Source organism: Lepidochelys olivacea, assembly GCF_965140295.1.
Source record: "Lepidochelys olivacea isolate rLepOli2 genome assembly, chromosome: 11".
Taxonomy (NCBI): Eukaryota; Metazoa; Chordata; order Testudines; family Cheloniidae; genus Lepidochelys; species Lepidochelys olivacea.
Window position 1 is genome coordinate 12,347,356 of NC_140421.1, and position 20,685 is coordinate 12,368,040.

At 40.6% G+C, this 20,685-nt stretch overlaps 1 protein-coding gene across 1 annotated transcript in view; it reads left to right on the forward strand.

Annotated features, from left to right (window-relative positions):
- Positions 1-20,685, forward strand: part of KALRN (kalirin RhoGEF kinase) — a 765,876-nt gene that overhangs the window by 413,969 nt on the left and 331,222 nt on the right. The window contains exon 10 of the mRNA XM_084643219.1: positions 10,616-10,738. Coding sequence (XP_084499345.1) covers positions 10,616-10,738 — 123 coding nt within the window. The remainder of the gene's footprint in view (positions 1-10,615; positions 10,739-20,685) is intronic.

Below are 20,685 nucleotides of genomic sequence, written 5' to 3' on the forward strand. Positions count from 1 at the left end.
TAAGAACAATGAAAAATCAATCAGGTTCTTAAAAGAAGAATTTTAATTGAAGAAAAAGTAAGAGAATCACCTCTGTAAAATCAGGATGGTAAATACCTTACAGGGTAATCAGATTCAAAACATAGAGAATCCCTCTAGGCAAAACTTAAGTTACAAAAAGACACAAAAACAGGAATATACATTCCATTCAGCACAGCTATTTTACCAGCCATTAAACAAAAGGAAATCTAACGCATTTCTAGCTAGATTACTTACTAACTAACAGTTGTAAGGCTGCATTCCTGATCTGTTCCCAGCAAAAGCATCACACAGACAGACCCTTCCCGCCCGCCCCCCCCCCCCACTCTCTCTAGCTTTGAAAGTATCTTGTCCCCTCATTGGTCATTTTGGTCAGGTGCCAGCGAGGTTATCTTAGCTTCTTAACCCTTTACAAGTGAAAGGTTTCTGCCTGTGGCCAGGAGGGATTTTATAGCACTGTATACAGAAAGGTGGTTACCCTTTCCTTTATTTTTATAACAGAGATAAATCCCTACTGAAACCAATTGTCTGTTCATTAATGGTCCACTTGTCTACATTAGCTTGTGCTATTTGTAACTCACTTTCATGAGAACTAAATTTGCTCACAAATTGGCAACTGCAACTGGGTGTGGTAGAGGGGAAGCTTGCACTGCTTCAGCCTGTGCTACCCCTGTTCTGTTGGATAGAGGACTTCAGTCTCCAAAGCTGCCATTGGGGTACCTCTGATGAACACTGGGGGCTCAGTCCTGCCCCATATGAGTTTTGCTATTGATTTTAATGGGAGATGGTTCAGGATCTGTATTCAGTGGACCAAATTCTGAACTCATTTATCCTGGTGTAAATCTTCAACAAGTAAATGAAAATACTCCTGTTTTAAACCATTGTAAATTAGATCAGAATCTGGTTCACTGCCTCTTTTAAAATAAAACAAAAGGTTGGAAACAAAATAAAAATGCTCTTAGTTATTACCCTTTGATAAAGACAATCAGTAAGATTAGCTTAGTTTTGTTTTTGGTTCTATTCTAAGTCATTAATAAAGGCAGGAAAAGCCAGAGGATAAATTCCTTTGTGTTTAGATGTATTTTCTCAACTAGACCTTTACTTGACATTACCCTGCTGTGGCAAAACCAGGGATAGATGAGAAAAGAAATCTATTTCCAGCAAAGGTCTTCCATACAACAAAAGGAACTTTATTTTAATTAAATTGGACTTGGATTGCATTATTGGTCATTAAACAGGATTAGGATTTATTAAACCTCCTTGATTTTTTTTTTCTGTTCTGTTTCTTAATTGTTCTGTCTTCACTGGTACCATCAGTAACATCATATCCCCCTCAGGGCCTGATGTTTGGCTATAGATCTAGCTGCCTGTCCCAACTTATACAGGGCCAGGCTGCCACCTAGAGACCCTCCCTTTCTCTTTCTACCTCCCCCAGAGGACAGTGGCTTCTAGGAGTGGCCCCCCTCCAAAAAAACCACACAAACTTTGAGCCTTGTGTTACATACACACAAACACATACTTTTTGTAGTTCCCAATCCCTTGTACTTTAAGATGATGAAGTATTTATCTTCTGGCAAAAGATTTCACAAGCTGTTTGTTGCATCTGTAAAGTTCAACCCAACCAGTCAGTATTGTTATCTCGGGTTGTGTAAATTTTGAAAGGCTTTGACAGAACAGATCAAGTGTTGCCACTGTTAAGCAAAATAAAACATTTATAATAAACATTGAATGCAAAATACCGAGGAAAATATATTCTGGAACAAGAACCACTGAGCTAGTGTATTATGTGTCAAAGTTACAAAAAGTGCAGGTATCAAAGGAAGAATTTTTTAAGTATTTTAAATACACAAGGTCTTGGAATTACCCAAATATTAGGAAAAACAGTTTACAGAAAGGGATTTTGTTTAGAAAATAAAGTTTGATCTTTGTGACTGGGGATGGTGAAGATCTTACAAAAATAGAAAATCAAAGGCCCAGATTCATCCCTAAAACTTGTGGAGTTACACTGGAGCTGTAGTTGGCTTAAAATATTTGTAGAGCAAGCACTAAAGTCTACACTATGGACCGAATTATGCTTTCTGAACCTAAATCAGTAAGGTATTTAATCACATGCCTAACTTAACCATGTGAGTTGTCCCATTGAAGCCAATGAGGGTAGTGATGTGCTTAAAGTTAGGCACGTGCTTAAATACCTGGTTGAATCGGGACCTCACTCACGACATGTTAGAATCCTCTGCACGCCACTGAAGTTGTTCTGGGATTATTCCACCCCCAGTGGAGTTGCTACTGGATTAATTCAACCACAGTTGAATTACTCCAGATTTTCACCTTTGTACCTGAGATCTAAGATCTGGATCTTTATTTTTTTTAATGTAAAATTGTGTCATTTATTTTCAATTTGAAGGTAGCCTGGTTCTAGAATCACTGTAGCAGTGTCTCTTGTAATTGGCAAAGATTAATGATTAAGCCCCAAACCAGATGATTGCCACAGACAAGTCGCTTCCTCAGTGGGTCATTCCATTTAGGAGAAACTAAACATTGTTAAATGTAGGTCATTGTCAAATGCGAAGCTAGATTACCCCATCATTATTGACAAAACACTGTGCATCTAATTCCTGCTTTTAAAAATCAACAGATTACCCATCTCTTCTGCTTTATCTAGGGTGACAGTGGAGCTCTCTGAATCTGATTGTGTGTCGGTGGCTCCTATGCCCTTCTCAAGTCTTTTTCCTTTTAGCTTCTCATATTTGTGTCTGAGATGCGGAGCCTGAGTCAGAGCTCTGCTCGCTTACCACAGGACTCAGTTTGGCCCTAATATCAAGGATAAATATGATAGATCTATTTCTCCTTCCATTTTATTATTGACTAAAAAGGATAGTCAATATCCCTTTGTTTGATTACATTTCTGGTTTGTTCCGAAAAATTCTCAAGAGACCAAATGACTGAACTTAGCCATATTTATTGTCTAAAGACAAAGCAGTACACTACAAAAAGGAGATATACACACCCTCATTCCAGGAAATGAATTGTCACCGTATATTCACCTTACACAGAAGGTGTGCCTCAAAGATATGCATTTCAGCTAGTAGTATTTATAGTATGATTTTACAAGTTACAAAACTCTTTACATGTCACTAAAATCCAGCCCACCAATTCGTAACTGTTCCTTAAATTGTTGTTTTGTTCTGTACTTTTCTTATCTCTGTTTTGGATGCTACACTCCAAACCAGCTGAACACAGAGGTACATCCTATCCTGTGCAAGGACTCCCCATTCCTGTATCTTAGCTTTGACAGACTTCCTATTTTCTAAGGCCAAAGCTGATTTCAGCTTTGCAGAGTATTATGGGATACTTGACATGGGCGAACAGAATTCTGAGAAGAGCTTAATACATTCAGTTAATATAACTTCCCAATGCCATGTATATAATTTATATTATATTGTTGCCATACACACAATACCTGTTCATGTGGTGTATACTATGACTAACATAAATGTATTGGCTAACATTATGTGCCTTGGTGTAAATAAGGAGCAGTCCACTGATATCACTATATTTATACTGCAGTCTGTGAGAGGAGAATCAGGCCCCAAGAATGTTTTCATCCATTCATTGAGTGTAGTTTTGTTTCATTTCATTGGTGACGTGGGTTTGCTGGCTGATCCAAGGCGTTCTGTTCTGTTCAGTGCATAATCAATGCTTGCCAGGAGAGAAAAAAAGAATGTGATTTGTGTAGAAAACAAATGAAAATTATACTCCTTTTTTTCTCCTTTAAAATAAGGGCAATGTTAAAAATCATCTTTTGAGAGTGGTGTCTTCTATTATTTGTGTGTGTGTGTCTCTTCCTTCCTCCCCCTGCCACATTTCTGCCAAAGGGTACAGCTGTCCTCAGAAGTGAGGCTTTTGTATGGTTTATGCTCTCCTGCTGTTAACATCCTAACACTGATTCCTAACAAACAGTGTGTCTGAGCCCTGTTTAATATGAATATTAAATGTATACAGATTAGATTGTGACTCAGAGGCTGCACCCATGAAAGGACACCAGACACCTTTCATGCCTCGCTTATGCTCTTTTGTAGGCCACCTGGGCCCTGAGTCTGGGCATGTAGGGATAAGCAGGGATACCCTCTTATTCCCTTCCATTGTGCAGGTGCTTAGGGAAGGAGCGAGGGAACAAAGGAACCTTGGCTCTACCACTTTCCTTGCTAACCAGAGAAGCTGTGCCAACATGAGTGGCGGGCTGTTGTAAATTGCTGCTGGGATAGACTACTGGGAAATCAGTACCCTAATGTACTACACCACGAGCAAGGAGGAAGCAGGGGAGGCAGCATTCTGACTCCCAGGTGTGTGTATGAATCACAGTGCTTCCTAGGCAGTGCCCCTTACACTCTGCCCGCTACTCAGGCCTGTGCCTAAAGTGAGAATCCAACTAGACTTTCACTAATGCAACAAGTATTTTCTAACAGGCATTCTGAAGTCTGAGTTGAGCCTCCAGGATAACCCAGCAGTCTGTATTGGAAACCTCTGTGGCTTCATAAAATGTGCATCAGCATTGTGGTTCTTTAGTATTATTATTGCAGTAGTATCCACATCTGGATCAGGCACCATTGTGTCAGGTGCTGCACAAACACCTAGTCAGCGAGAGTTCCTGGCCTGAAGAGCTTGATATCTAGATCAAATATCATAGTAATCCTCACTGGAAAGAGATCATTAAAGAAACATTTTGGGATTAAATAATTACTTCATGTTTCAAATTATGGCCCTGACAGTCTCAGATGAGGTGACCAGTTACAGGATGTTGTCATCATTATTATGATTCATGGCATGTAGTATTTTTCTTAGTGATTTAAAAATATATTTGGAATATGGAGGACAATTATAAAATCAAAAACATAATGGACTAAATGTTCAACTCTGCACTTTTTGACAGCACTCTCAAAATATACAAAAAGTCGTGTGTATTTCAAAGGAATAATTAAATTATTTGAACTAAATCATTGTAATTTTGCTGTTTAGCTATAAACCTGACAAGTATTTTCAGCAACAGAATCAGTCATAAGTACTGTGATCTCAATTTAAAAAATCAGCATTGACCAGTACTTATCTATTGGTGATTCTGGAGTCGTTCCCTTTTCTCTGCATAAGAAAAACTGTGGTCTCTCCAAGACCACAGACAGATAAATGTTTACAAATGCTGATGTTTTTATTTGAGTGATGACCTTTCAAGGTTGTTCTTGTGGCTAAGTCACAGGACTGGATCTGCTGCAGACTCGGGGCCTTATACTCAGAAGTCTGAGCATCTGCATCTCCTACTGTTTTCAGTTGGAGTGTGAGTGCTCAGCACTGCTGGAAATTAGGCCTCTGATGTATAAACTAAGGCCACTACTCAACTGTCCCATGCCTCAGTTTGCCCCTTTGTACAATGAGCATAATATTTCCTGTACCTCACAGACTTGGTGGTAGGTTTAATCTTGTCATGCTTGTAAGCAGCTGTGAGCTTATCAGATGGAAGGCATTATATATAAGGGTGAAATATTATTTATTAATAATAATAGTAAAGGATGGCCCAGTACTTAGGATGTTAGCCTAGAACTCAGGAGACCTAGGCTCAATTTCCTTCTCTGCCACAGGTTTCTTTTGTGACTTTGGGCAAGTCGCTGAGACCCAGACCCTCAAAAGTATTTAGGTGTCCAACTCCCATTGAAATCATCCAGTCCTCCCTTAATATTAGTATTTATAAATAATACTTTGCCCTTTATATATAATTAGATTGTGACTCAGGCTCCACACCCATATACGGGAGTGAGACATGCCCTCCTTCTGACTCCTCTCTTATGCCATTGTGTAGGCCTAACTGATTTCAGTGGGAGTTAGGTGCCTAAATACCTTTGAGGATCTGGCCTTAGGCTTTCTGTACTTCAGTTCTCCATCTGTAAAATGGGGGATAATTGCACTTCCCTACTTCACAGGGTTGTTGTGAGGATACATATATTAAAGATTGCGAGGCATTTAGGTACGATGGTAAGGGGGCCAGATAAGTACCTTAAATAGATAGACTTTGGTTGATGTAGAACAGGGCCACACAAGTGTGACTGAGCAAGTCATTACGTTTTAAATAGAAATCTTATTTGACTCATTTCTTATGGCCATTATGGTAGAAATAGGTCTTAAGGAAGAAATTGTATCAGATGCTTCATGAAGGGAAGGTGCCTAGTGAATCTGTTTAGGAGGGCATTCCAGGCACAGAGGCAGCATAGAAAAAAGTATGGAGACAGTTGTGAGGGGAGCAGACAAATAGGCACTGAGGCGTATATCATTAGTGAATGATTAATAGGTTTTAGCTGAACTGTTCACCTTGTTTTGATTTATGAAGCGGACATACAACCTTATTATCCCGAGGTGTGATTTTATCTGATCTCATGAGCTAAGTAGTGTTGGGCCAGGGCAGCACTTAGAGAGGGGACCTCAAAGGAAACCTCCCAATGTTGCAGGAAGTGGTATGGTGATTCAGCAAATGGCACCCTCCCCTGTAAGTTATTATTGAACCAGTGCCACAGCATGGCATTAGGGAGCTCTGTGTTGTGTGGATGAGATGCAAAACCACTGCTGTTACTAGTTATGGATTAAATATCCTATGTCCCTTTTTGTAGCAATACCATGATTTGTATCAGTAGCCAGGCCCTATTAGGTAAAAGTATGTTGCCTACTCGTACTCCCCCTACAGTTCCAAGTGGGTGTGGTATTTTTCATTTCCTATCTTAAATTGTTGTACACTATTGATGTGAGTTGTCTTAAAAAAGGAGGTGTCCCATACCAGAAATAGAAACATTTCAATAGTGATTAAAGCAACCCCTCTGAATACAGTGTGTAAAATGCTTCAGGATGAAAAATGCTATTTATATATAATATATAATGCCGTAAATATGAAAAAGTTGCCCAAAAAATTGAAGCCATTTGTGAGTTTATTGGAAATAACATTTTTACAGTTTACAATTTTCTATTAAAAAAAAGAGACTGTGACCTCATGGGTTGAGATCTTCTAAGTCATGATTTAGCCTTAATCCAATTTTAATAACAAGTTGCAAACCCCTGACAAAAGGGAAGGGGATGTTAATGGAAGTATTAATAGAGTCATAATGACAGCCATGCTAGCAGGCAACCCTCCAATAATTACTATTATTACAAGTTATACGCAAACAACACATATCATAGAAAAGCTCTTAGCAGGCCAGGTGTTATGTTGCTGTCATATCATTAAAGGAATATGTTAGGTTCTATAATGTAGGCAAATGGGAACAGAGTAGATCATAAAAGAAAAAGCATGGATAGGAATTTTGTTTCCAAAATCCCATGTGCTACTAGTTAATCCACAAAATGACATTTGTGACAACTATACATTGTCTCAGCAGGAGGTAGGGTGCTTCAATACCCACTTTTTTGAAGTGCTTTGAACTCTGTAGATGAAAACTACTATGTAAATTTCTAAATATTATTATTACAGTGTTCTTGCCATCAATGGAAGAAGAAAGGAAAAATGACAATATATAAAAAACTGCAGCTGTAGAGGATCTCATTATAAAGAGGCATTTAGAATATATAATGGAAGGAAAATCTGAAAGTCCAGGTGTTTTAGATCCTATACAGCTACATCATGAAATGACTCCATTTGCCTGAATAAAAGTCACACCTTCTTCCATTTTTTCATTTTTTCAGTTATCTCAGTTTAATCAGCAACAGCTGCTTTCACCAGAGCCACACTTGCCAAATGGCTTCTACACTCAGCCAGTATCTTCTGTCTTGGGCTCTAGGAATCCCTGCTCATGCATGGAGTGGTATTAAAAAGCCACAGTGGTCTATCTAGACAATGCTGATAAACTTGCCGTTGCAATTTCCCTCCCTACCCCCACGCCTACATGTCTGGGGCCCTGCTAATGTGATGTTCTCTGCTTATGCTCCAGTGACACATCATGTGAAGTATGAAAGTAGGAGCCACTTTGTGCTGGCAGAGCTCTATGGTGATGATAATTTTATCTCTAGGGAAATCAGGGTGGTCTTACCCTTTATCATAATACAGGCGCCAACCTTTCTTGGTTAGCAGGAAACCTCCAGCTACTATTCAGTTCTCCATTGACTTCAATGGGAGCTGAAGGAAAACCCCACCTGCAAACAGTACAGGTCACCTTACTTGATGGATGAGATCCTGAATCCCTGCACACACTGTGACACAGAATCACCAGTGCGGGACACATTCCTTATTTACTTTCTCCATTTCTTACCCCAAGTGGATCTGAACAACCCCTATCTCCCGACTGCTTGCATGACCTAGGAGCTTGAGGGCAGCTGGAGGGAGAGGATCACACAATATATCTTAGACCAGTGGTCTCCAGAGCGGCGTGCGTGCGCAAGACCATCCCTGGGGGTGCATGGCAGGAGGAGTACCGCCGGCACAGCGGCAGCAGTGCTGATTCTTCGGTGGCGTGCCGGTGCGCGATTCAAAAAGTTTGGAGACCCCTGCCTTAGACTTTGCAGACGTGCTACAATCAGCATGAGCCAGGTCCGCGGGGTCCCAGGTTAGCATGAACTGACCCTACTCATGGGATGTCTACATGAGGCATCCAAAATCTTGGCTTTAGTACAAATGATGGTGGCTTAATGGACAGCAGGTTGAGAAACCAAACTAGCATTATTGTGAGAGGCAGGTCCAGACTGACAACAGTGATACAGCTGAACTGTTTTGGAAAGAAAATCCCCCAAACCTTCAGATTATCAGACTTGTGACTTTGCTTTCAGCAGGGTTCAGTTACAGTGGGTAGCTTGAAATCTGAAGTTACTTGAAAAGTTGATACCCATCAGTGTTTTACAGCTTTTAGCTAAGGACCTTAACCTTTCCTTTTTAGATGCCCTGCTAACCCTCTCTCCCCTCCTCCTGAGCAATTTAAATGTATCCTTCCCTCATGTGTTTGGACTTGTTTTAGATTTTGCACGCTGAAGTCTGCTGTCTGTGTGAAGTCAATCATTGCACAACTAGCACTAGGTTTCAGTTTATGCTGGGAGTGTATTGTGGCAGGTTTGGGCCCTTTGGGGTGTCACCTAATGTGCTGGGATGCCACTGAGTCAGCCTGTTCTGCCAACCTGGGTCCCGTTTATCTGGCCTTCCTGGGTTAGGCTCACAAGTCTCTTCCAGCCAAGCACACAGGCAGGACCACACCCAGCTGCACAGAGAGACAGAGATCAGCTCTGGTAACATTCAGCCTTAGGGGCTTGCCCCAACACTCTGGTGCCCACTCCCTTTAAGGGGTACAAACCCAAAGGTTTTATGAAATTCACCCCCTCCCTCAATGTGGAGGGAGATATGCACAACTTCTTCCCCCCCTGCCCCCGGTTAGAAATTACTTAAACTGGGTTATATTATAAACAAGAAATAAGTTTATTAACTACAAAAGGTTAATTTTAAGTGAATATAAGAGATAACAGACAGAACAAAGCAGATTACTGACCAAATAAAGCAAAATACGAAAGCTAAGCTCAATATACTTAAGAAAAATTACAGAAATGTAACTTCTTACTCTAAATATTATTTTAGGCAGGTTGCAAAGTTTCTGTGGTTCAGAGTTCCAGTTATATTTCTTTTCAGATTGTACCCCTGTCTTAGTCTGGACTCCGCCCCTGCCTTCACTTCAGGTGGCTTTAGCAGTCTTTCTTCTTGAGCAGAGAGGACATGAAGAGGAGGAGTCCCATTTGCCTTCCTCCCCACTCTTACATAGGATTTACATAAGGCGGGAATCCTTTGTTCCCCAAATTTGACCCCCTTTCCCTTCCAGTGGAAAATTACAAGAAGTTCTGGGTAATGTTTAGTATGAGGTGACAAGACCACCTGACTGTAGTGTCACAGCATCCATGAGTCAGTGGCAGTATGGAGCATCCCAAGGAAGGCCAAACCTTTCCACAGTCCATTGTCCTCGCAGATGGGTCATCAGCCCTGTATGGCTTTTCCATTGTTGTACCTGAAGTGTTAGCAGTGGGCATCACACAAAGTAGCATAGTTGAAATACAGATACACAGTCAATATTCCTAACTTTGGATACAGAAATGATACAGGCATACAAATTGAATAATCGCATTCAGGAAATCATAAGCTTTCCAATAATATCTTACAAGACCCATCTTGCATTAATATATCTCAGTTATGTCGTATTCATATCATAAGCATATTTTCATAAAGAATATGGAGTGAAACATCACATGTATAACAAGTGGAAGATATCAGATGTAAAAGACTTCCCGTTTCCTCCCACCCCTGCAGTTCAGACAGTCTCAAATTAAATTATTCAAAAGCAAACACTCATGCTCTCTCAAATGATCATGTTATTTGTAAGCCATATAAACAGGTAATGGCATTCCAATAATGGTAATTTATCACTAACATCTAAAAACACTTTATCTTCTGTCTGATTGGATTAGGCTCTGCCATATGCCAGTGTGTTTTCTACAGCAAACACACACAAATAATTTTTTCATCTATTTTAGCCACTTACTGAGAAATTCTGTGTGATAAAGAGACATAATAGATAATTGGATGTTCTTCTTTTGTGTCCAGGTATTGGACTGGATCGAAAACCATGGGGAAGCCTTTCTTAGTAAACACACTGGAGTGGGAAAGTCTCTTCACAGAGCACGAGCCCTTCAGAAAAGACATGATGATTTTGAAGAAGTAGCACAGGTAAGAGGCTGAAAATCTGGGTTATATGCACAATTTGCGCCTTCATGCTGATTTTGTTTTCCTTTCCTAGACTCCTAAGAACAAGTGTTGTTATTTATAGAGCTCTGTAACTGTTCTCAAACACATGAAATGGACAAGGATCCTACCCTGCAAAGTTTAAGATCTATCACCCACAGATGAACAGTTCAAAATGAAAGGTTGGCTTGAGAGCAAAACTGGAAGATTTCTTCACAGCAGTGGTTTTGATGGGAGAGGATTCCTGACACACATGAAATGGGAGGCAGCATAAAGGGAACATGAAAATGGCGCAATTTTGAGTGAGAAAAGAAGGGTGAAATAAGGAGAGCAGATCATGGGAAACAGAAGAGAAGCAAGAGATGAGAACTATCGATGGGGAAAGAGTAATGCAGGCCTTGGAGTTAATGATGGGGCACTTGAATGTAAAGTAGAATTGGAGAGGCAGCCAATGAAGGAACAGAGGAGAAGCTGATGTGGTTGCAATGATGAGAAATATTATCCACTTATTGTGAGTAGATAAATAGATTTTAAGGCCAGAAGGGACCATTATGCACATCTAGTCGGACCTTCTGCTTAACACAGGCCATAGAACCTCATCCTGTAATTTCTGCATCAAGCCTATAACTTCTGTTTGAAATATGGTATATAGTTTGGAAAGACATCAAGTCTTACTTCAAAGACTTAGTGTGATGGAGAATTTACCATATTTCTAGGTAAGTTCTTCTAATGATTAATTACTATCACTGTTAAAAAATTTCTACCCTATGCCTAGTCTGAATTTATGTCGCCTCACCTTCCAGCCATTGGATCGTAGTATGCCTTTTTTCTGCTAGGCTAAAGAGATGTATATTAGAAATCTCTTCCCCATATAGGTACTTGTAGTCAATTCTTAGCCTTTTCTTAGACAAACTACACTGATCTATTGGGATGACGCTGTATGGCTTCCCTTTATTAAAAACACTTAAAATATATACCAGAATGCAAACTTTTTATCACTAATCACATTTTGCTCTAAGTTCCTCATAAACAGAGTAATGCAGACTTTTGTACGTAAAGTTTATCTCAGCCTTGGTTGCTGATGGTCTTTGAGTCAGGTGCTCCAGTCTCAGGGCATTCTAGATGGAAAGGTGCTCTCGGTAAATTAGATTTTACATAGATCATAGATAGATTTTACTTTGCTTACATGATGGGCACAAGACTTATTGCCCCTCAGATGGTCCCTGATCTATCATAGAAGTATGAAGAAAGTATCATCAAGTGCAACCCTTGGCCATCTTTTTCAGGTGTTTTCCTGGTTCAATTTTAGATGTCCCAAGCAATAGGGCTTACGCATATCCATATGGAGACTGTTTCTCAGCCTGCTGGAGGTCACTGTCTGGAAGTTCTTCTTGACGTTCAGTTTATGATTTCCCTTTTGTAATTTCTTTCCATTTCTCTTGTTTATGCCCCTTTTACTGTCATAATTAATTTATCGCCTTCCTTGGCATTTACAGACTTCATATATTTATAGCTGTTATCATGTCTCCTCTTAATTGTCTCTTAGTCATGTTGTACATATTTAACTCCACTGGGCTTTTTTATTAGTCAGTCCTTTCAGCCCTCTAATCTTTTATTATTTTCTTTCTCTGAACTCTCTCCAGTTTGTCAATATCTTTCTGGTAATACAGATGCTCAGATATGAATGCAGTATTCCAGAAGTGGTCACATCAGAACTGTACAGTGAAGGACTACAATGGTACCTCCTTTTCTCACGAGCTGAAGCCTTTGCATTGACAGCCTACAATTACGTTGTCTTTGGGGGCATGATCAAAATGTTACTCAATTGGTAGCTCATCTCAGTGGTAATTGGTTGCTCAGCCTGGCGGACTCTGAACTCTAATGACTTTGAGTCTTGTGCTTTAGATTCTAAGCCGTGTTGCCTCCCACTTAGAAATGGTTGGCCTGGCAAAATTCCCATTAACTTCAATGGGAATAGGATCTGGGCCCTTCTTCTGGTAGATTTACATGAGAATATTGTTACTAATTTATGAGGTCTGTCTGAACTATGACATTGGAATGCAGTGTTGGCAAATGGGGCATGGGGATGTATGTTGAGGGGGAAAGTGAAAGGAATCCCACGCTTTATCCAAGGTCAAAGACTTGAAAACACAATACTCTCTGCTTTGGAAAGAGTAATAGGAAGAATAAAGAGGAAAGACTATAAATTTATCACACCTGGGATTCTTCTGAAGAAATGTCTCATGAGGTAGATTTTGTGGTTTGGGAATAAATCTTCCTTCTTTTCACTGTATTCATGATTTATTCTTTTATTCCCCCCCCCCCATCCCTTCCCTTTGGATTTGGGGCTTAACCCTTTAGAGTTTGTCTTCATTAGAATGATTTTTTTCCCCCTCAAGTGAATTAATTACCAGTTAACTCAAGATGCTTAACAGCTTTGTAAAGGCTAGTGTGGATGATCCCATATGATTTGTTCCTGGCTGAGCCCCAGGTTAAAGCAAAAAATGTTTGTATCCTGGGATGAAGGATTGAGGAATGTCCACATTATCCCTTTGCAAAGATTGAGTTAATTGGCAATCAAGTAACTCAGGGTGAAAAAGTGCAGTATATGCATACCGTGGCCTAAGAGACTGAAGACGCATGCAATGGTATTTCAATGACAATGAACAGAACAGGGCAATTTTAAGTGATCCATCTCCTGTTTTCCAGTCCCAGCTTCTGGCAGTTGGAGATTTAGGGATGCCCAGAGCATAGGGATGTGTCCTTGACCATCTTGGTTAACAGCCTTTGTTGGACTTATTGTCCATGAATTATCTAATTCTTTGTTTAACCCACTTATAGTTTTGGCCTTCATGACATCCCATGACAACCATTTTCACAGGTTAACTGTGCATTGTATGAAGATACCTGTTTCTTGTAAAATTTGGAGATTTTTCTTATTGTAATTATTCTGGATGAAATGTAAGGATGGCCTATAAAATGAAGATGGACAAAATCGCTGGAGCTCTGAGTGGGCCCTCTGCACCATCCAGAACCCAGGCTTTTCTTGTGCATTTTATAGGCCTTTTTCATATCTCGTGCAAATCTGAGGTCTTTGGCTGTTTCTCAGCCAGATAACACTAGCCTATGGCTTGTCACTCCTGAAAAAGCTGCTCTTAGAGCACCAGCCAGTAATAAAATGAAAGAATCAGACACAAATGATTAGTTGTTATCAAGATATCATCCGAGGAAATACAGCTGATGCAGTACTACCTGGAATGACAAATAAGCACAGAAGCCTCTTTGGGGGCCTAGAGTATCTTTTATGGGTGCATATGAGAATCACAGTTCAGCCAATTCCCCAAATGTTACACATGATGTAAATACAAATAAGGTCCGATTTTAGAATCTACAAGCCTATCTTTCCCCACCAGGTACTTCAATATAGAATAGCACTGAATATTTTTCTTCCAGAACTGAATGAGAAAATACTATAGACTGGATCGTGCTCCCTTGATCCGTTCATGTCTGTATGGAAGGACGAGATCAGCCACTACTGCAGCTCTGTCGGCTTTGAACTGCCCCCTACAAAAAGCTCCCCAGACTCCACATACGAAGAGGGAGAATGTAGTGCACTGTCCCTCCTGCCAACACTCCAAGAAATCTGCTTAGAAGTTAATAACGGCCTCAGGCTTATTAACTTCTAGGCAGAGCCCTCTGCATGCTGTGAAATCTTCCTTCACATAGGGTACTATGGGCATCTCCTGGCAGAAGCCCTGTTGAAACAGCTTGCCTGGATTCATGCTGATTGTTAATTACAGGGGAGGGCTGACAGACAGTATGGAGGCAAATGACCTCTATTTAAGATCTCCCCCAAAATCTCCACAGTCTCAGGGGATATACAGGTTTTGAATGATCTGAAGCTAATTTTTCAAGAGAAACTTTTCTGAGTAGGCTCTTTTGCAGGTGTGGGCAATCTGATCCCATGTTGTTTAGGTCAGGGGTTCTTAACTTTTTTCTTTCTGAGTCCCCCCCAACATGCTATAAAAACTCCACGGCCCACCTGTGCCACAATAACTGGTTTTCTACATATAAAAGTCAGGGTCCGTGTTAGGGGGTATGAAGCTGGGCAATTGCCTGGGGCCCCACACCATAGGGCACCCCGCGAAGCTACATTGCTTCAGCTTCAGCTCTGGGTGGCGGAGCTCAGGGCCCTGGGCTTCAGCCCCATATAGTGGGGCTTCGGCTTTCTGCCCTGGGCCTCAGAGAGTCTAATGCTGGCCCTCCTTGGCAGGCCCCCTGAAAGCTGCTCATGGATCCCTGGTTGAGAACCACTGGTTTAGATTTACCCACCACTTTGCTGGAATGAGAGAATTTGTCTCAATATTGTTTTGGCCTGTAGATGGCACTCCCTGTACATTTTTTAAAAGACCTTCAGGTCTGTAAAGGGCTGAGGCATGGTTTAGTTTTAAATCCAAGTTAAGAGAATGTTGTCTTGTACGGAATTCCCAGGTGGATCCTTGATAGCTGCAATATCTCCCGTAGGCCCCCTCTTACTCCCAAAATGCTTTAATGCTCAGGATCACCTGAGAAAGCAGTAAACCTTAGGGTGGTTGGTTTTTTTGCCTTCCTCTGCGGTATGGGGTGCTGCTCACTTGCTAAAATTATCTGGGTATATCTCACTTAATCAGTCCCCTGCCATTGGTATTGGTACACCTCAGTCCCTTCTGTTGTCTACCAGTGGCACACAATTGTTTAGTCTCCCAAAGGCTGTAATACTTTGGTCCAATTGCAATTGTTGAGTTTAGTGTGTGGGTGGCTGGGTGGTGGTGGTGGCCTGTGATATACAGGAGGTCAGACTAGATGATCTAGAGGTCCCCTCTGGCCTTAAATTCTATGATTTGTGACATCTGTTGTTTGTCAATGCACAGTTGGGTATTCAGTACCTAAATATAATACAGTGCTCTCCACTTGTCCTTTTGTTGAGAAATTGCTCAAGCTTTGTTGAGCTACTTCATTGCCCTTTGGTCTCGCATCAGTTTACTAACAAATTTATTTGAGCATAAGCTTTCGTGAGCTACACAGCTCACTTCGAAGTGAGCTGTAGCTCACGAAAGCTCATGCTCAAATAAATTTGTTAGTCTCTAAGGTGCCACTCCTAAGGTGCCACTCCTTTCTTTTTGCAGATACAGACTAACACGGCTGCTACTCTGAAACCTGTCAGCTATTATTGACTTTTAGGTTTAGATGCTCTAAGATTACAATGTAAAATACCAAAAGTATAATGTGTAACAAGTGCACACATTCTGAATGCCATTGCTTCAGAACTTGGAGAATCATTATTTCATCCTCATCAAACATACCATGTGAGCTAGGGTTGGGCCAGAGATGTTGTGCCTCTAGAGTTTGCGGAGCTTGCATCTGAATCAAAATGCGGCAAATCATGTTGTTCTTATTCAGGATTAAAACATTGTCTATATTGGTGCATAGATAGCCTGTATTACTGTAGATTCTGAACACCTTAGGATTCCTTAAAACCTATATCCACAAGTGAACTACTGGACCCTCTTCTAACTGCAGCTATTATGGAGGAGCACATCCCAAGCACCACACAGGGAAAGTAGCTGTGCTTCACAGGAAGTGATTATAAATGGATGGTGAAAAATTACTCACTTTCTCGCCTACACAAGTATCAACTCTTCTATTTTGTCCCATGAGATCAATTGGGAAGGGATAGCTTGAGGTCTAAACATCAGCTTTCAAGTGTCTATGCTTTCTTGTACCTACAAATTCAAATCCCCACAGATTCAACTTTGCCCTTCATTCTTCTTGGGCAGATAATTTCAATTCCATGGTTTCCTGGTTGGGGGCATTCAGATTAGACCTTGAAAACCAAGGGCCTGTCTGTTCTATTTTGAATCAAAGATCATATGGTATTCTTCATGTGAGTAGCAGTTTGCTTTGGATTTCCTGGCTAAAATTTCCCCTTCCTCCATTGTAGTGTGCAGTACATTGGTTGTCCACCTACCTGTCATCCATTCTGGAGTGGATTACATTCCAGAAGTGCTGTATGTATATAGTTTCCAAAGCACTTTGGGATTAAAAAGGTGTTATATTATAAGTGTTAATATATTTTAAAATATGCTTAGGTTCTGTTTGTCATGGGAACTACTAAATGTGGTGAGTACTAGAACACCTGCAGGTAAAAGTATATCCCTATGATCTTTTAGTATTGAAATATTTTTGAACTAGTTCAACCAAAACTAAATGAGGTTATGGGATAGTCAAGCCAAAACTGAATTGCAAACAGCTACTTGTTTGGTCTTGGAGATCAAAATCCAGTGTTTTGTCTTACAAATTCCAACTCTGTTGGATGTCAGCATTGTTAAGTTTGGCATAAAGTCCAGTACTGATTTAAAACATGCATAATTTAGGAAACCATGTTGATAATGAGTGTTTAGTGAGTGTTGTCTCAGGGTAATTTTTGAAAGCGTTGTGGTTTGGTTTTTGACCTACCTGCATGTCTAGAGTTGATGGGAATGCTGGAATTCTCCTCTTTTAGTTGGGCTACTATGGCACAACAAGGGGGGAAATATTGAGCTTTGGCAAGGAAAGTAGAGAACTAAAGCAATAGCAGGTAAAAAAATTGTTTGGAGTTAACAGAAAAACTAACTAAACTTTTGGTAGTGCTGACCCCAGAAATTCAAAAATCATGAGTCAGTCTCCAAAATATCATGAAATTATTCCAGGATTCTTATACAAAGTTGCATGTCTATATATTTGTCACCCCACATGGCTAATCGACAAGGTCTTAACCCACAACCTTCATATCCATGGCACAGATCTGTTTCACTTCAGATATATGAATAACTGGTGAGGGGAGAAATAATGCTGTTATTTTTTATCTGGAACAGTCCTTACAGGGAGAAAAAAACACACATTCCCGGAGGGTTACAGACACGTTTGTGAGACAGCACTGGAACTCTGGGCATCAGGTTTCTGGTTTCTCTTCCTGCGTGGAAGCAACTTGTGGTCTGTTACTTACAGACAACATAACCAAACGAAACAATGCCCAGATTTGGATTGTCTGTAGGGTCTGACCCTGAGCCTTCTGGATGTAAACGCACAAACCTGTACCACTTTATCTAAAGAACCAGCTCTCGTAGCACGGAAGCAGTAGCAGAGCAGAAACCTCTCTATAAGGTCGAGCTACTAAAAGGGGGTGACACAGAGCTGCACTATGCTAGGGCTTTTCTGCACTTGAAATGTTACAGTGGCACAGCTGTACCACTGCAGCTGTGCCACTGTAGTGCTTCAGTGTAGACACTACCTACACCAGTGGGTGGGGTTCTCCCGTCAGTGTAGTTAATCCACCTTCCTGCAAGGTGGTGGCTAGGTCAACAGAGGAATTCTTCTGTTGGCCTAGCACCGTCTACTTGGAGACTTAGGTCAGCTTAACCATGTCACTCAGGAGTGTGGATTTTTCGCATCCCTGAGTGACGTAGGTAAGCCGACCTAATTTTCTAGTGTAGATCAGGCTTTGGTGTGTATTACTAAAACACCTAATTTGCCAAGCTTCTTCTCAAAGGCCACATGGCAAAGTGGATGAGACTTGGCTCATTTATATTAGGGAACTGGATTTTATTCTCAGCTCTTGTGACTTTGTGCAAACTCTGAATTATCATACCCATGAATTGGGTGAATGACAGTTATCCCTCACCAGGATAGCAGTTTGAGAACTTGACTCATGATAAGCATTATGAAGTGCACAGAAATATTAACAGCAATTAGTGGAAGAGCTGTGACTAGAGCTCATAATCCCCATTTGCAATTTAGTGCAACTTCTCCTACAGTACAGGTGGTCTCTTGCTGTCTGTGCTTCTGTTTTCCCCAAAATCTCATGACCAGCTGAATCTTTTCATGAGACTGCCCGAAGTAGGGGCCAATCACATTACTTGCAATATAATCATGAGATTGACAAACACAATAAATCTTCAGCAAACACCAGGGGTCAGCCAAACAGGTTTACTTAAGTTGGTGTATTTCTTTGTCTTTAAGATCTATATATTTTTAATATGCCTATAAATTCAAAACATTGTTCCCATGATAGGCTGGTAGAAACATACAGGTATACAAGAGATATGTGTTCTTAGTCAATTCTAGAGCTGGTCAGAAAAATAAATTTTAGTTGCACAGGAAATTCTGCCATTTTGAAATTTGTTTCATTCTGAATCAGAATGAAAAGCCAGAATTTCCCACAGCAAAAACAAGGAAACTGAAAAATGTTGATTTGGAACCATTGAAACATTTCAATTTGATAATGTTGAAATAATTTAAAATATCACATATATATGTTATTTAAATTAATATTTGAATATAATCATCTAACCAAATGAATTAAAATGATAACGTTGAAACTATATTTTTACCTTGTCGAAACAAATTATTTTGACAATATTGAAATGAGAAAGGCTGAGTGATTTGTTAGACTTTTCCTGTTGAAAATTTTGTCAAAATCTGCACATTCCTGTGAAATATTTCTATTTCAACAAAACTCCATTTCCAGCAGAAAGCTGATGTGTGCAAAAAAATTGCAACTGGCTGTAATCCTTGTGCCATCCTTGCAGGCAGATCAGCTGATTATCAAACCGTAGCTATAGATTCAAGAAGATTAGTCCCCTGGATTCCGGAGTTTAATTTGTTATGGTGATGGATTATTACTGTTTGGTTGATCTCATTTTTGTGGCTGTTGATAGTAAAAATGTTCAGTACAGGAAAAGAAACAAAACAAAAAACCTCTGACAGACTGAACTTAATTTGCAGTGTTGTAGCCGTGTTTGTCCCAGGATATTAGAGAGACAAGATGAGTGAGGAAATATCTTCTATTGTTGAAAGAGAGAAACTTTGGAGCTACGCAAAGCTCTTCTGGGAAAGGTACCAATAAAAGATATTACCTCACTTACCTTGAATTGATTTGAACTTTTATCTTTTGCTTTTGTCATGCTGATGCCAAATATAGCCAATACCCCAAGATTTTATTCCTTTGTTTTGGAGAACTAATGGTGTCTCTGTCAGAACCACTAAAATAGTAGCCAGGAATAGTTCATAAGGCAGTATTGTAAATAGTCCACATTTTAAATGTACTGTATTGTCCCACTGGTGCTTTATTGATGATAGTGGGTAAAAAAATAATGAATGTTGTGTACATGTCAGGGGAAAGACCAGGGGTCTGATTCTCTTCTCTGTTACACCAGTTTTACACCAGTGTTACATTGCTGATTTCAAAGGAGTTACAACACTTCAAACTGGCTGTAACAGAGTGGAGAATCCTCTACCCTGGGTCCTCAATAGGTATAGTAGTGCAGTGTCAGGAGTAAGGCCCTGCAGCTGCAGCTGCTCAGTCTCCTGACAGTCTAACATGTCAGCAGGCCAGTTCTTAAACCCAGCAGCAGCAGTAGCTCACTGGCTGTTCAACACATATGCCCACACATTGTTTGTCTCCTTGTGCTTGCCTCACTCCAAACTCTGCTCCTGCTTTGCTCCTCCACTGCTCCAGCCTAGACCTTGCCTTACACCCAGCCTTTTTCCATTCCAGTTCCAGTCTTGCTCTTTCCTTGGAACCAGCCCTGCTTCTGGCTTCCCAGACTCCAGGTAATCTGGGTCTGACTCTTGACTCTGATTCCTGGCTCTGACTCTGTCTTGACCCTTGGCTCTGGCATCTGGACTCTGATTTCGGTTCTGACCTGTGACTCTGATCCCCGGCTCTGATGCTGCTTTGACCTTGGACTCTGGCATTCAGACTCTGACCACTGGGCCTGACTCGTTCTCTGACCACTAGGCCTGACCATCGACAACCAGTTCCCCTTACATGCAGTTTCCTGATTCAAGTGTCATTTTCATTGTACATTACATGAAAACTGGTGTTTGCATTACCTAATTTACTTGCCTTTTGC